Raw genomic sequence first — 17,516 nt, forward strand, 5'->3', positions numbered from 1 at the left:
AACATTTGTGGTACAAAATTTAAATAATACTGAAAGTTAAAAATAGCTGGTAATGCTACTCAGAGGTAGGTAGCTACGATCATTTTGGTGTACGTCCTTTGCTAATTTTGTATTACCTTGTGAAATAATAATTTTTACATAAATGGGCTCATACCATACGTTTTGTAACCTGGTTTTTCTTTTTTTCTCAACAGCTTATTTCATTTTTTTTAATTAGAAGTTTACTTTTACATGTTTTGTATGTTTGAATATTGGCTTATATGGTGACTTTTTGGTTTTATTAAGGTTTGCCAGATTAATAACAATTTTCTTATTTTTAAAGGATCTATCCATGTTAGTTCAGCTATCACTGAAGACCAAAAGAAAAGTGAAGAAGTGCAACCGAACATTGCAGAAAATGAAGACATTAGAGTTTTACAAAAAAATAATGAAGGACTGAAAGCACTTTTACTCACTATTGAGAATGAACTTAAAAATGAAAAGGAAGAAAAAGCAGGATTAAATAAACAGATTGTTCATTTTCAGCAGGAACTTTCTCTTTCTGAAAAAAAGAATTTAACTTTAAGTAAAGAGGTCCAAGAAATTCAGTCAAACTATGACATTGCGATTGCTGAATTACATGTGCAAAAAAGTAAAAATCAAGAACAGGAGGAAAAGATCATGAAATTGTCACATGAGATAGAAACTGCTACAAGAAGCATTACAAATAATGTTTCACAAATAAAATTAATGCACACGAAAATAGACGAACTACGTACTTTTGATTCAGTTTCTCAGCTCTCAAACATAGATTTGCTCAATCTCAGGGATCTGTCAATTGGTTCTGAGGAGGATAATTTGCCAAATACACAGTTACACCTTTTAGGTAATGATTACTTGGTAAGTAAGCAAGTTAAAGAATATCGAATTCAAGAACCCAATAGGGAAAGTTCTTTCCACTCTAGTATTGAAGCTATTTGGGAAGAATGTAAGGAGATTGTGAAGTCCTCCTCCAAAAAAAGTCATCAGATTCAGGAATTGGAACAACAAATTGAAAAATTGCAGGCAGAAGTAAAAGGCTGTAAGGATGAAAACAATAGACTAAAAGTAGAGGAGAATGAGCATAAAAACCAAGATGACCTACTAAAAGAAAAGGAAACTCTTATACAGCAGCTGAAAGAAGAACTGCAAGAAAAAAATGCTAGTCTTGACATTCAAATACAGCATGTAGTTGAAGGAAAGAGAGCACTTTCAGAACTCACACAAGGTGTTACTTGCTATAAGGCAAAAATAAAGGAACTTGAAACAATTTTAGAGACTCAGAAAGTGGAACGTAGTCATTCAGCAAAATTATTAGAACAAGACATTTTGGAAAAGGAATCTGTCATCTTAAAGCTAGAAAGAAATCTGAAGGAATTGCAAGCACATCTTCAGGATTCTGTCAAAAACACCAAAAATTTAAGTGTAAAGGAAGTCAAACTGAAAGAAGAAATCACACAATTAACAAATAATTTGCAAGATATGAAGCATTTACTTCAATTAAAAGAAGAAGAAAAAGAAACCAACAGGCAAGAAACAGAAAAGTAAGCTAAATGTTATTCAAAATATTGTAAAATACACAAAGCATTCATTTTGCTATGCAGCTTTAAAAAAATTAGATGGTCATAATCTGGTAAAGCGTATTATGTATGATGAGTGAAGAACTTGAACTTTGTCCATATAAACCTTTGGACCATAGGTTATATGAAAAGATCAGCTTATAAAAATCATATGAAATCTTTTCTGAAGAACTCATTCATAGTTTGGATATTCCAAATTTGTGAAAAGATGTAATTATGTAAAGATTGTTACCGTTTCACATGTGTGGTCCTAAGTAGTTAATAATGTGTTACCATAGAAAAGTGGTTTGTATTTTTTAGATTGAAAGAGGAACTCTCTGCAAGCTCTGCTTGTACCCAGCATCTGAAAGCAGATCTTCAAAGGAAGGAAGAAGATTATGCTGAGCTGAAAGAGAAACTGACTGATGCCAAAAAGCAGATTGAGCAAGTACAAAAAGAGGTAGATTATTTGAAAAGTTATGTGACCAGTTTATGATAAAGATTGTTTTCCTTATATGTCAAACTTAGACATTAATCTTAGGATTGAATAGAACATTTATCCACTTTATAATTTTTCTTAAAATTACGAAAACAGTTACTTCACAAGAGAAAATTTAGCTGATTTAAATAAGCTGAAGAATGTCCAACATTAAGAGAAATATGTGCCTTATGAAAGATTAGTCTTTTTCTTCTTTAAGAATTGCTAAATGTAAGTCCTTACAAAAAAGTGGAAAGCAACTTTTGTTTACCGATAGTACTTAGGAGAATGTGCAGTATGATTTTTTAGTTTTTATTATAATTTAATTTTTAAATAGGGAATGCAAACACATTATTCCAAATTTGAAATATAATAAGATATATACAATGAGAAAGAAATACTTCCCACTCCTTCGAGCTGTCAGGTTTACCTTCACGGCATCAAATGTTACCAGTTTCTTTCTTTTTCTGCACTTCTCCCTCCTTCCCTTTTTCTTTTATGACCACTTCATTTTCTGTTGTACTCAGACCTTCTCGAAAGATTGGAACCCCCTTTTTTTTTTTTTTTTACTTTGAGGTAGTTACTAAAGAATACTTAAATGTGTATGGTCTGACAAATATTAATACAACAAATGCTGTTTCTGCCACTATAAAAGTGACTACTGAAAGTTGTATTTATCTAAACTTTAAAAAAAATTAATTTCACCATATTTGGTTTTTAATTTCTAAACAGTGTTTTCTTCTCAGACTTTTGTTTTTCACATCATATTTCTGAGACTGATTTATTTTATAGTCGTAATTAATCATTTTCACCTCTGTATAGTATTCTGTTGTGTGACTTACCGCAATTTATTTCATCTCTTGTTGATGACCATTTAGATGGTTTATGATTTTTTTGCCCACAGCAATAGTGCGAATATCTTCTATATGCTCTTGGTACACATATGCAAAAGTTTATATACCAAGTGGGGAGTTACTGCGTCAGAGGATATGAAAGGTTATCTCATGGTAGTTTTAATTTGTATTTTTTTGATTGCTAATGAAGTACAGCTTCTATTCATATTTCTGTTTGCTATTTGTCTATCCCAGTTTCTGCTGTGTGAAGTCATTTGTTCATTTTAATTGTGCTGTCCTTTTTTTTTTTTTTTTAAAAAAGAGTATACAGTTTTTATTTTGTATTTATTTATTTAAAAAAATTTACTGGTTTATTATAAAAAAATATAACTCAAGAACAGACAAATAGAAGGGATGCACAGGACAAATTAAGGGGGATGGAGGGTGGTGCAGAGCCTCTGTGCCTTCTCTGGCTGTACCACCCTCCCAGGACCTCAATGTGCTCACCAAGTGGGGCGCTCTCTGAACCTCACTGTACAATGGTTTTCATGACTCAATCTCCAACCCTGCTCTCTTCCACAGAGGTTGGTGGGTGGGACTGAAATTTCCAACTCTTTAATCATTTTTGGTCTTTTGGTGAGTAGCCCTACCCTTAAGCTATTTCAAAAGAGCCTCCAGTCAAAGCTATTTCATTAGCATAAATTCAGGTGTGATAAAAAGGGGACTCTTTTTTCTAAGTTTATTTATTTCGTTTTGAGACAGGATCTTACTCTGTCACCCAATCTGGAGTGCAGTGTCGTGATCATAGCTCACTGTAACTTTGAACTCCTGGGCTCAAGTGATCCATCCCCGCCTCCCTAGTAGCTGGGACTACGGGTGTGCCACCATGCCCTAGCTACTTTTAAATTTGTTGTATTGTTAAAGTCTTTTTGTATTGCTACTTATAGAGGTATCTGTTTTCAAGTAATGTTTTATTGTATAGATAGTGAGTCCCCAGCCTTTTCAGTACCAACGATCGGTTTTGTGGAAGACAGTTTTTCCATGGACCAGGGTGGGGGTTACTTTAAGGATGATTCAAACACATTACAGTTATTGCGCACTTTATATTATTATTACATTGTAATATATAATGAGACAATTATACAATTCACCATAATGTAGAATCAGTAGGAGTCCTGAGCTTGTTTTCCTGCAAATAGACGGTCCCATCTGGGGGTGATGGGAGACAGTGGCAGATCAGCAGGCATTAGATTCTCATAAGGAGTGCACAACCTAGGTTCATCGCATGCAGAGTTCACAATAGGGTTTGCGCTCCTATGAGAATCTAATGCCTCTGTTGATCTGATAGGAGGCAGAGCTCAGGCAGTAATGTGAGCGATGGGGAGTGGCTGTAAGTACAGATGAAGCTTCACTCCCTTGCCTGCTGCTCACCTCCTGCTGTGTGACCCAGTTCCTAACAAGCTATGGGTAAGTACTTGTCTGTGACCAGGAGGTTGGGGATCCCCCCTCATATAGGTGACTATTTAACATTACTCTAGTAATGGGTATTAACAGTATTTTCTATTTCTCAAATGTGTAGTTTTAAAGCAAATAATAATAATTGTAGCAATTTAGTCTAGGCCAGCTACTATGCTGAGTTGACAAATTATCTTAATTAATCCTCACACAATTTGGGGTATAGACACTGTTTTTAACTTCCATTTTGTTGATAAGAAAACAGACATTGAGAGATATAGTAGTCTTTCTGTGGTTTCAGTTACCTGTGGCCAACCATGGGCTGAAAATACTAAATAGAAATTCCAGTAATAAACAGTTCAGTTGCAGGTCATTCTGAGTAGTGGGTCAAAAGCTTGTGCTATCCTGTCCTGCCTGGAGTTGGAATTATCCCTTTGCCTAGCATATCCACATTGTTTGTGCTACCTGTTAATCACTTAGTCATCTCAATTATCAGATCACCTGTCATGGTATCAGGGACAGTGTTTGTGCTCAAGTAACTTTTATTTTACTTTATAACGGTCCCAACATGCAAAAGTAGTGATGCTTGCAATTCAGATAAGCCAAAATGTTCTTGTAAAGGGCTTCCTTTAAATGAAAAGGTAAAAGTTCTTAATAAATAAAGAAAAAAAATATTGTAATCTGTGATTGCTAAGACCTATGGTAAGAACAAATCTTCCATCTGTGAAATTGCGAAGAAGGAAAAAGAAATTTATGTTAGTTTTGCTGGTGCACTTCACTGCAAAAGTTATAGCCACAATTCATAATTTCTTAACTAAGATGGAAAAGGCATTACATTTGTGGGTGGAGGATGCAAACAGAAATGTGTTTCGATTGATGGCATCTGAGTTCAATACTATCCATTGGGGATCTTGAAATACTATCCAATGTTTCAGATATCCACTGGAGATCTTGAAACATATCCCCTGTGGATAAGGGGGAACTTGTCTAAGTTCACTTGTCTTAGTCTTAATATGACTTGTCTGAGTTCACTCAGTAATAAGTGCTAGAGACAGAATGGAAACTGAGGCAGTCCTTACATGCATCTTTGTGCAGCACATAGCCTCTATTATTATTAGTTATATAGTTGATGAAGATGGTGTTTATTACTTGAAGCCTCATATTTTTAAACAAAATAAGCAAATATTGTGAATATGTGATTATCATGTATGTATTATTGGAACATAAAGCTTAATGTAAGAATCCCCTGAAACCATACCACTCTGACTGTAATAAGGGCATCTTCATGCCTTTTTTTTTTTTTGTGGGGGCAGAGTCTCACTCTGTCGCCCAGGCTGGTGTGCAGTGGCATGATCTCAGCTCACTGCAACCTCCGCCTCCCGGGTTCAAGCGATTCTCCTGCCTCAGTCTCCCAAGTAGCTGGGACTAAAGGCACATGCCACCATGCCTAGCTAATGTTTTTTGTATTTTTAGTAGAGACGGAGTTTCACTGTGTTAGCCAGGATGGTCTCGATCTCCTAACCACGTGATCACTCGCCTCCACCTCCCAGAGTGCTGGGATTACAGGCATGAGCCACCGCGCCTGGCCTTCTTGATGCTTTTTATGGGGCATCTTTTCATTTAATTTCCTTCCATTTTTGAGCTCTCTAGCGGGTGTGAAAATGGAGTTTTCGCAGTAAAGCTCCACAAGGGAATAGAAGAGAAGGCTCTGCTCCCAGTTAGATAACTTCCCTCCGGAAATCCTGGCAAGATGTACTGAAAGGTTTCAGAGAGGGTTGGTATGATGGAAACTGGTATAAGGATGTATCTATATTAGCTTTTTTGGGTGAGGAATTATTTATTAGTCCATAGAACCTCGATTTCCCTATGTTTATAGAATTAGATTACTGGCAACCGCAGAAATCAATTGACCTTCACTTGCGTGGCTACCTTTTGATTTTGTGATTGTTTCATTTTCTTCTCTTCATGTCATTATTAGCTTTTAAAGTATTTCTTGTATTGCTGGATTATATTACTCAGTAAACTTTGGAAATTTGAATCAATATTTTTCCCTCAGAATAGCTTTATTGATTTTTCCTTGGTAATTATTTTCCTATTATGTACCGATGTTATGATTCTTTTTTGAGAGAACTTACAAAGTTTGAGATTCTTAAAATAATGGAATGAGAAATTGAATTTTTCGTATGCATTCTTTATTAGAGTATTAAAACATTTTCTATTAATTTGAAGCTGTAGTGTGTTTGATTTGTAGTATGTTAGAATCTGTCATTTTTCTTTTAGGCTTTAAAGGATGTGAACTTTGAACATAGTTGCCATGAATTTTAAATAACAAAAAGCAATTGATATTTTCAAAATATTCCATTTGTTTTATAAACATTATTTTGTAGGTATCTGTAATGCGTGATGAGGAGAAATTACTGAGGATTAAAATTAATGAATTGGAGAAAAAGAAAAACCAGTGTTCTCAGGAACTAGATATGAAACAGCGAACCATTCAGCAACTCAAGGTAGACAGTTTTGTTTTTAAAGATGGTTTAAATGCATTCTCTTGGTATATTTTAGTGTACAAAAATGTACAAGTTTGTTTTTAATAACATCCTGTTTTGACTTTTTCTAGAATCTAGAAATAAATTATTTAAAATTAAATAGGCAAAAAAGAAAAAAAAAAAGATAAAATTAAGTAGGCCAGTAGTGACTCTCTTCTAACAAATAGAGTATGGAAAAGAAAAAGTAATAACTTCATAGTGAAGAAACCTAGCAAATACCACTTTAACCAAGTGTTTAAGAATAACTTTACCGTTAGTCATATTGATGCTATGTGCTTCCTGGTTTGATGTGACCAGAAGAGCACATCCCCTCTTTAGTATTCTTTCCCTAAATTTATAACCTCAATCTCTTTATGAGAACACATCAGACAAACCCAAATTGAGAATGTTCTACTGCTTGACCAGTATGAAGTATAAAGTGTCAGGGTCATTAAAGACAAGTAAAGACTGGGGAACGATGGTGAAGTCTGGAGTGTAATTAATAGTAGTATACCAATGTTAATTTCTTGATTTTTGACAAATGTACCATGGTAGTGTAATATGATAACGTTAGGGGAAGCTAAGTTCTTTGGAACTCTTGCAAAGCTAAAATTATTTTGAAGTAAAATGCAAAAAAATAGTAGTAGTCCCGGTCTTACAGCAAATTCCTTTTAAAAATGATACTTAAACGGCAAAATCCCTTTATTGTATATGGTTATTTTTTGCTTGTTATCAACCAAATGGATGAGGCAACAATAAAAAATATAATTTGTCATATTATTTTCATGTTTGCTTTTAAATGAAGCAAACTAATGAATATTCAGGTATAAATACGTGATTTTAATTCTTAACTGAATGTAATCGCAATAAAGCATTCTATAACAATAGGATCCTAGATCTCCATGTTCTGTAATGATTCACTCTTAAGACTTACAAAGTGAGGAGATAATGGTGACATTAGATAAGATTGAGGGTGAAGTTTGGATTACATGATAAGTTAAAACTAGAAGTGCAGGATATCTGGTCCCCATAATTTAATCTTGCCTCTTAAGGCTTATTTTTTTCCAATCCTGCAGCTACTTTCTAGGTAAAAGGGATGGAGAGCTCTTTTTTTCCTTCATCAAAGTTTAAGTTTACCAATGAGGAATCTTTTAATGGTTTTTCTTGTTCCTTCTATGTTAAATACACAGTAGAACTTCATTTTCCCCTGTTTCTGGTTTTTGTGGTTTGTAAGAAAATATTTACCTAAAATGTTGAATAAGTAAAATAACTGGGTCATAACTTAGATTAAAAGTATAGGCCAGGTGCAGTGGCTCACGCCTGTAATCCCAGCACTTTGTGAAGCCAAAGCAGACGGATCACGAGGTCAAGAGATCGAGACCAGCCTGACCAACATGGTGAAACCCCGTCTCTACTAGAAATACAAAAATTAGCTGGGCGTGGCAGCACGTGCCTGTAATCCCAGCTACTCAGGAGGCTGAGGCAGGAGAATCGCTTGAACCCGGGAGATGAAGGTTGCAGTGAACTGAGATTGCGCTACTGTGCTCCATCCTGGGCGACAGAGGGAGACTGCATCTCAAAAAAAAAAAATAATGATAAGTATAAAGTGGTTCCAAATTTACTTTTATTTTTATTTTTGAGACCGAGTCTCGCTCTGTCACCAGGCTAGAGTGCAGTGACATGATCTTGGCTCACTGCAATCTCAGCTCACTGCAATCTCTACTTCTTCTTTCCCCTGCTCTCACCCTACTCTTTTCTCCAAGATGAAAGAAAGTTGGAAGACTGGTACTAGCTGGTATACCAGCCATATAGGAGACTGATTTCAAACTTAATATTGAGCCCTGTTTTCAAGATCCACTGTTAAATATTGTGTTTTTAAGTTAATTTGCATTTAATTCATATTCTCTCAATTTGTAGGAGCAGTTAAATAATCAGAAAGTGGAAGAAGCTATACAACAGTATGAGAGAGCATGCAAAGGTCAGGAACAAGTTTGTACTTCTAGAACGGGAAAAGTTCCCTTATTCCCCTTGCAGGGCATGCGATGGGGGTATGGCTTGCTTCATTGGTGCCCTCCAGCTCAAACCCCTAGAGGGGGAGCATGCAGACGGGCAGGTCTTGAGTGTGGGCTCCGACCCCATGGCAGCATCTAGGGTTGAGTGTTTACAGCTCCTGAAGCCCCAGTAGGTGTGTGTTACAGGGTGTTCTTTCAGCCTAGCCATCCACAGGTGGCTTGTGTTAATCAGCTCAGTTAGACCCTTTGCCTTATCTCAAGGACAGAGGGCTTTGTGTATCCCGGGATTCTTGTTCTAGTGTACTGGAAAAATCGGATCACACGTGGGCGTGGAGAATGAGTGCAAGGTTTTATTGAGTGGAGGTAGCTCTCTTCGGATGTATGGGGAGCCAGAAGGGGATGGAGCAGGAAGGTGGTCTTCCCCTGGGCCGCCGGACTCTCATCTGACTGCCCCCAACCGAATTCCCTGTGTCGTCTCACAGTAGATGGCCTGCCAGCATCTGCTGGTATCTGCTGCTGTGTTCTGCCAGTGTGTTCCTCTAGACGTTCAGCTGCTTGTGTGTGTGCCTGCCAGGGTCTCAGGGGTTTTATAGGCACAGGATGGGGGCGTGGCAGGCCAGGGTGGTCTTGGAAAATGCAACACTTGGGTGTGAAAACAGGAGTGCCTGTCCTCACTTAGGTCTGTGGGCACAAGTCCGAAGGTGGAGCCCTCGCCAGGGACCCTGCCTTTCTGTACCCAGCACTTCCCCTGCCTGCCTCCTGTATCACTTCTAGTACTAAAATGATTACAAAATAGGTAGTTGCAATGACAATTGGTTAACATTTCCTTTGACAATTCTGAAGTGAAGTGAGGGCAACATAAGATACAGCTTTATTAAAGGAGAAAAGTAGTGATACTAATGAATAATTTATTAACTTAAAGATTATTCTTAGAAAATTAAAATAAATAGTCAAAGCAACGTTGATTTCTTGTAATGGCCAGTATTTTGTGAAAAATAAAGCCAGTCAAAGTTTTATATAGGTCACAATGAATGGTGTAGATTTCTGGACAAAATTGTGTAAAGAATAAACTTCAAATAAAATATCTTTAAAATTAAAATGTGTATTTTAAAAAAGTTTTAAAAAGCTGCTTAGTAATTTATATTCAAATCGTAGGTGCTGAATTATGAGTTATGCTTTTCTTACTCAGATTGTATTGATTTGTTGCTTGAAATATTGCAAAATTACTTTTTTTTTTTTTTTTTTGAGATGGAGATTCACTCTTATCGTCCAGGCTGGATGTAGTGGCACAATCTCAGCTCACTGCAACCTCCGCCTTCCTGGTTCAAGTGATTCTCCCGCCTCAGGCTCCTGAGTAGCTGGGATTACAAGCACCCGCCACCATGCCTGGCTAATTTTTGTGTTTTTAGTAGAGATGGGGTTTTGCCATGTTGGCCAGGCTAGTCTTGAACTCTTGACCTCAGGTGATCCACCCATCTCAGCCTCCCAAAGTGCTGCGATTACAGGCGTGAGCCACTGTGCCCGGCCATGGAATTTCTTTTATAGATGATACTTATTTCTGTTATTAAAATGATACAGACTCCTCTCCTCATTACCCCTTAACTTCTTTGTTCTGTGAGTGAGAGAACTAGGATTTGAACCCAGGTGTGCTTCACTCTTAAGTCTCAGACTCTCTTTACTAATCCATGTTATTTGTACTTGGGCAACAAAAGAAAGGGTAAGACAACCAGATTATTACTTATTTAGCTGACTTGTACATTGGTGGGGTTAACTTGGATGGATAACTTGGATGTGAAAATATATCTCTGCACACAGTACTGTTTTCTTCTGCTTTTCTTAGGCCTTGTTACCCTAATAGCTCCTATTTCATAGGAAACAGTTCATAGCTCTCTTTTAGGATTCCCCTTTACTCTGGCTCCTTGTCCCTGTTGGTGAATGTGGACACATCTTAGATATTCTGGAAAAGTCTACCCTTGGACCAGGTTGCCCTATAGTTTTTATCGTATTTTAATTTTTGTTTTCTTTGCCAAATGCGGAGAAGTATGGCGTAGGCCTACTGTGACTATTTTAATCTGACTTCCACCTTTTCTATGCTTCTAAGTCACTTGTAACCTACATATGTTAAAATCTGTCAGCATTTTGCAATCCCTCCTTTTTATTTTTATTATTTGATGTTATTGTACACTCTTCTTTTCCTCAGTTATGTTTATAAAGTAGTATTTATTGTATGTGTATTTTTTCTAAATATCAAGGTAATCTATAGCTCCTCCCACCTTTTGAAATTCTCTTGTCTCAGCTTTTATGCTCTATTATGTACCACTTACCACCTTTCTCTCAGAGTGAGTCTCAGCCACTCTGGCAACTTTCCTGATTAAGATGTCATCATCTTTTTTTTATTTATCTTTTCCGTTAGAGAGAAGATGCTCCTATGATTTTAGTTGCGTATGAGACATTTCCCTACAAACAGACAACAAACAAAACTATGTCTTTAACTTTTAAGGCTTTCCCTGCCTTCTAGATTTCTGTTTATTTACGGAGTGCCTTTCACGTACCTGTCTTTAATATTGAATTATTAAGCAATGGAGATCTAATACATATAACATAAAATTTACCTTTTAAGGGTATACAGTTTAGTGGGCTTTAGTACTTTCTATTCACAAAATTGTACAACCATCACCACTATCTGATTACTGTATGTTTATAGTTACATAAAGAAAGAAACCCTTCAAAAAGAAACCCTGTACCTATCAGCAATCATACCCCATTTACCTCTTCCCTCCAGCTCCTATCAGCCTCGAATCTACTTTCTGTCTGTATGAATTTGCCTATTATGACACTTCATGTTAAGTCAGTTCATACAATATATGGCCTTTTGTGTTTGACTCTTTTACTTAGAATAATGTTTCCAAGTTTCATCCATATTGTGTATGTATCAGTACTTTATTCCTTGCTATGGCTGAATAATATTCCACATTTTATGTATCAGTTGATAGACATTTGGGTTGTTTCCGCTTTTGGCTTTTATGAACATTTATATGCAAGTTTTTGGGTAACTTATATTTTTAATTTTCTTGGGGATGGTAAGCAAGTGCTGAATGTGCAACACTTGATTGCTTGTTCATTTAGTAGTCATTTATTTCACTATGATTGCCCATAGCTTTCCTTAGATAATATCTTTAGATAGCTATGATGAGATATCTATCTCAGACTTCTTTACTTTGCTTTATTTTCCATTTTATCTTTGTTTATTTTGGGGTTCCTTCCTGAAATAAAATGTAAATTACTGGAGTCAATGGCTGATTAAATAATTATCTTTTTGCCTTTACTGCTCTAGTTTGCTAGCTTTCAAATAATAGGTGACTAGCCATTAGTGAGGTTATCATTGGTGTTCTGGAAATTTTATAATTGATAACTAGATTTGTAAATTGTTTTTCTAGTCCTCAGTTTAGAGTCAAAGATGCAAAGTGTAAGAGGGAGGGAATTCTTTGAATAAAATTATAATTAATTGTGTAATATGAATATATTTGAAAGTCATGCTTTTTGAAAGAAAAGATTTATATGATAATATGAAGGTGACTTTAATCCTAGGAGGAATTCTGTTTTACTAGCATACCTGAAAGCCTGCATCAATGGAAAAATACTAAAAACTGCTCATACAGTTTTCTCGTACTGTTTAGTTTGTTTTACCTTTGCTTTATGTGCACTTTGAGGGAGCCATCTTTGGGTATTTGTGTTACTAAAAGCAGCCTGATATGCATTTATAACTTTATCACCCCTGACATCAGTAATAGTTGGTAAGAGTTCTCTGAAATGAGCCCTGCTACTATGTGCCATCACCAGAAGCGACAAACTGATCTTCCCTCTTTATCCGTTTCCTCAGACAGGGTTAATTTAGAGTTGCTTACAATTAATTGCTGTAGTCATTCTTCAAGGGCTAGAAACAATTTTAGGAAGACTGTTAATACTAGCTTTTCAAAAGCCATTTCTGAGGAGCTGGTTTTAAATAAAAATTTAAAATAGAAATAAATGTTTGACTCTGAATATTTTTCTAGAAAAAGTAACTACTTGAGATTAAAAAAATAGTTCAAATTGGGATTGAGCTTTTTTAGTTTTAGCAGGTAAAGGTTTTAGTTTGGTTGGAGAATATTAACACTGAAAATAAATATTTTGCCAAATAATGATTTTTCCCCCTAAATCCTAAGATTTATGTTTATAGTAATAGTTATATTGGAATAGAGTAATTGTATTAGAAATTGTTAATTTTACCTGAAAAAACTTTTTTCCATTCATGCACTCTTGCAATCATCCAAGCATCCATCTTTACACCAAATATATATTTAGTATGTCATATATACCAGTACTGTTGAGACATTGAGGATATAGCAATGAATAAGACAAAGTTTCTGCCTATATGGAACTAGTATTCTATTACAGTTAATAAAAATGTATTTTAATTTTAGAAGAACTTAAGAAAAATTGGATATCTAGAGGCTATCAATTTCTAAAGTGTTCTCCCCCAATTTTTAGATCTAAATGTTAAAGAGAAAATAATCGAAGACATGCGAATGACACTAGAAGAACAGGAACAAACTCAGGTAGAACAAGATCAAGTGCTTGAGGCTAAATTAGAGGAAGTTGAAAGGCTGGCCACAGGTAAAACAAGATTGCATACATTTCTCTAAATATACTTTTTCATTAAAAAAAATTTTCCTAGATTGCTTCACGTGTTAAAGTAGTATGTATTTACAGTGATTCATAATGGAAAAGTATTTGATGTTTTTTGAATGTCCTATTACTTGTCATTTTCCACTGTGATGAAAATTGTTTCAGTAAAATTATATGCAGTAAAGAAGGAGTAAGGACAGTCCATGATAACTTACGAATTATAAATTGCAAGTTATGGATGATAACTTGCCATGTTCCCTAGATGTTAAGAGTACGCTTTGAACGAGTTTCACCTTTGTCAGGCTTTTAGCATTATCTTGTATGTTGATCTCAATAAATACTTTGATTTCATTGCTTTCAGAATACCATCAGAGTTTTTCTAGAGTATATGGAAAAATACAACATTTACAAATAAAAAAGTTATGTGTGATTTTTGTAGAAAGGGCAAGAAATTCAGAATTAAGAAATTGTCTATGCCATTTTATATATAACCTTGACAGGGTACTTGTGCTTACTCAGTCTAATTTTCCTCATCTGTAAAATGTGGTTGATGATGATAATGCCATATATACTGTTGCACATTATTCTTTTTTTGAAATCATCTGACTTGAAGATTCATATTGTACATTATTCTTGTCAAGATCAGATGAGATGAAAAAATGTAATAGTACTGTGTAAACCCTGAAACTCTTTTATAACTGTATTTTGGTGAATGAAATTGTGATGAGGATGAGGACAGTGAGTCTATGTGACTTCATACTTTTCTAGCCACTTTCATGGACATGGGAAACTTTTTTCTTGAGAACTGCATGAAGTTTTCTATATAATAAGGTTGATAATGAATTTATTATACTATACTGTGAATACTATTCATTGGGTTCCTGAGAAGTCCCTGTAGTTCCTCTTCACTAAGAATTTAGTAAGAATCCTAAAAGTTAAACTATAGAATAGCCTCAGTTCCATCTTGGTCTGTGTTCTTTATCTGGGCTGTACTGATTTGTGTCTGCAGCCCATGTCAAGTGTATCTCTACATGGTATAACTTTTGAGTATGCTTTAAAACATAATTTTATGTCTTCAAATCAGAATTGGAAAAATGGAAGGAAAAATGCAATGATTTGGAAACCAAAAACAATCAAAGGTCAAATAAAGAGCATGAGGACAACACAGATGTGCTTGGAAAGCTCAGTGATCTTCAAGATGAGTTACAGGTATGACTTTATATATGTTTTTATGTTTGTATGTGTCTGTCTTCATTATATTTCTAATAAGAGGAGAATTCAGTATTTTATGTATTTTATATTTTGTAATTAACTTAGATATGGGTGAAATAATACCTGGCAAATGTTAATATGTAAATATAACTTTTCAGGGCACATTGAAATGATATGGGGAAGAAATTCCAAGATACAACCTATTAAGTGCCATTGAAATATAGTGATTGGGTCCTCAGTTTTATATTTTACATATATAATTCTTAAACTACTGCTTCTAATGTCCTTGTGCCCATTTTTCTACTCCTTAAACTTCTTACTCATCAAATACTGCTGTGGAGAAAATGACCAGGACAATTATTTTGATTACTGTAAATCTCTTCAAAGTTTAATTATTAAATTGGAATAGAATTGTGTATCTGAACACTGACATACATATATAAAACTATACTATGTAGAAGATATTCTATTGTGTGTGTGTTTTTTTCTTGTTCAGTTTTAACATACAACATATAGGGGAAACTTTTTCATAGGATGTACCAAATACTGTTATATTTTGTACATTTTATTAGAAGTGGCATTCATAACAGAAGCTGTGGGATTGAAGGAAACATAATAATAATGGTTTTGGGAGATTGGCTGCATCTAATTTTTTTTTAAATTCTGGCTGTATATTAATCATATGCTGAAAACAAATACAAAAAACTACTTTTTTTGTTACATATTATATATTCTAAAATTTACCCTTTTCATTGTGAAATTCCAAAAGCAGTTAGAACAAAATAAATATTATGAAAAAAGTGTATCAACCATATTGAGAATGTTTGCATTCAAAAGTATTTGTGTATTTTGCATTGTTCTAAGATGATATAATCACATTAGTGTAGATTATAAACTTTGTAATCCTGGAGTGGACTGCCACACTTTGTAATATAGTGATTTTAGACATTTTCTTTTTTTTCTTTTTTTTTTTTTTGAGATGGAATCTTGCTCTGTCGCCAGGCTGGAGTGCAGTGGCGCGATCTCGGCTCACTGCAACCTCCGCCTCCTGGGTTCAAACGATTCTCCTGCCTCAGCCTCCTGAGTTGTTGGGACTACAGGCGCCTGCCACCATGCCTGGCTAATTGTTTTGTATTTTAGTAGAGACGGTGTTTCACCATGTTGGCCGTGATGGTCTTGATCTCCTGACCTCATGATCCGCCCACCTCTGCCCCCCAAACTGCTGGGATTACGGGCGTGAGTCACCGCACCCAGCCTAGAAGTTTTTTAAGTGGTATTACTGTTTTTATTTCAACTTAAGTTCTACTTGGGTTTTTTATATATAATATTAAATGCCTCTGAACCCAAAGAATCTGTGGTACCAGTTTGAAAATTACTGATCAGCAGTATTCTCTGTCCAGCTCTTCTGGATATTCTTTTAATAAATACCCTGTTGCACAAGTTATTTTTTATTTGGCATCTTGTAGGCCCAGGAATATTTTATTTTTAAAACTATCCAGTTAGAAATGACCACCATAAACAAAGCCTTTTTTATTGTTTTGGCATTTAGGAAGATTTGAGTCAGTTTAACTGTTTCAGAAATTTGAATTGTTTATTTTTTCTTAAGGTCACTGATAAAAGTATTTAAATGGACTTCAAAGCAAAATAAATTTATAAAGGAAATGTGTCCAGGAAAGCAAACCAGTTATTATTATTATTTTTAAATAATCTGAAACTTTGATCTTGTCATTATTTAAAGTAAAACATTTAAAGTTTTTGTAGAGGTGAAAAGTAATGGATTGTATGAAAATGTCATAGAAGCACGTATTGACTACTTTGTAGGCATGTGATAATAACTTATACCATTTATATATATAGGAATCCGAACAGAAATATAATGCTGATAGAAAGAAATGGTTAGAAGAAAAAATGATGCTTATCACTCAAGCGAAAGAAGCAGAGAATATACGAAATAAAGAGATGAAAAAATATGCTGAAGACAGGGAGCGTTTTTTAAAGCAACAGAATGAAGTGGTTAGTAACAATTGTATCTTTGATGTATTTCACCTGCTTTCCTTGGTGTGTTAAACGTATTTCTGGAATTACCAGTTTCTACATGGTTTTCTGTTTTTGGTTTTTTAAAGGCAGGTTATCATATTTATAAGATAACTTTTCTCTTCCAATTTATCTTGATATTCACTGACGTTCTTGTTTTAACTTGTTTCAGTTGATTTAGCATGTTGAGAGAATACCTTATTGCTTCTTACTGTCTAGATACTGAAGTTAAAAATCTCTTCCTTTTGACCGTTATGGAGTAGTCCCTATTATATTTTAAAACTTTTTGCATTTTGAACTGTAGATTCTAATATTGTGTACATTTTATCACATAAAGTCACCTAGTTTCTAAAAGACTGTATATATAGTAGAAATGACCGTCAGTTGTAAAATGACCTACAGTTTACCAGTTGTAGCTCTTGTAATGATTCTGTCTTAGCCTGTTCTTTTTTTCTAATTGGCACTTAGTCTATTTGACATGCAATGTTGGCAATCAGAAAAAAGAAGCTAAATGTTATTGTTAATCTGAGGAAATCTATTGAGCAACAAATATTTTAAAATGAAAAACCAGTGTCTGTAAAAATAGTAACTTGGCAGTATCATATTGTCATCTGTTGGCATTTCCTTTTTTTATGACTGCATTTGACTAAAGACAGTTAAACTTTCCTGTAAAAACTGGAAGATTTTCCTTCCTTCCTTCCTTCCTTCCTTCCTTCCTTCCTTCC

General features: G+C 34.9%; 1 protein-coding gene across 1 annotated transcript in view; it reads left to right on the forward strand.

Annotated features, from left to right (window-relative positions):
* The window catches only part of KIF20B (kinesin family member 20B), a 70,217-nt gene that overhangs the window by 35,667 nt on the left and 17,034 nt on the right, over positions 1-17,516 (forward strand). The window contains exons 20-26 of the mRNA XM_011965369.1: positions 323-1,562; positions 1,899-2,037; positions 6,731-6,850; positions 8,786-8,846; positions 13,408-13,533; positions 14,630-14,754; positions 16,615-16,770. Of these exons, the coding sequence (XP_011820759.1) occupies positions 323-1,562; positions 1,899-2,037; positions 6,731-6,850; positions 8,786-8,846; positions 13,408-13,533; positions 14,630-14,754; positions 16,615-16,770 (1,967 nt within the window). The remainder of the gene's footprint in view (positions 1-322; positions 1,563-1,898; positions 2,038-6,730; positions 6,851-8,785; positions 8,847-13,407; positions 13,534-14,629; positions 14,755-16,614; positions 16,771-17,516) is intronic.

Source organism: Mandrillus leucophaeus, unplaced genomic scaffold (genome assembly GCF_000951045.1).
Source record: "Mandrillus leucophaeus isolate KB7577 unplaced genomic scaffold, Mleu.le_1.0 Scaffold721, whole genome shotgun sequence".
Lineage (NCBI taxonomy): Eukaryota > Metazoa > Chordata > Mammalia > Primates > Cercopithecidae > Mandrillus > Mandrillus leucophaeus.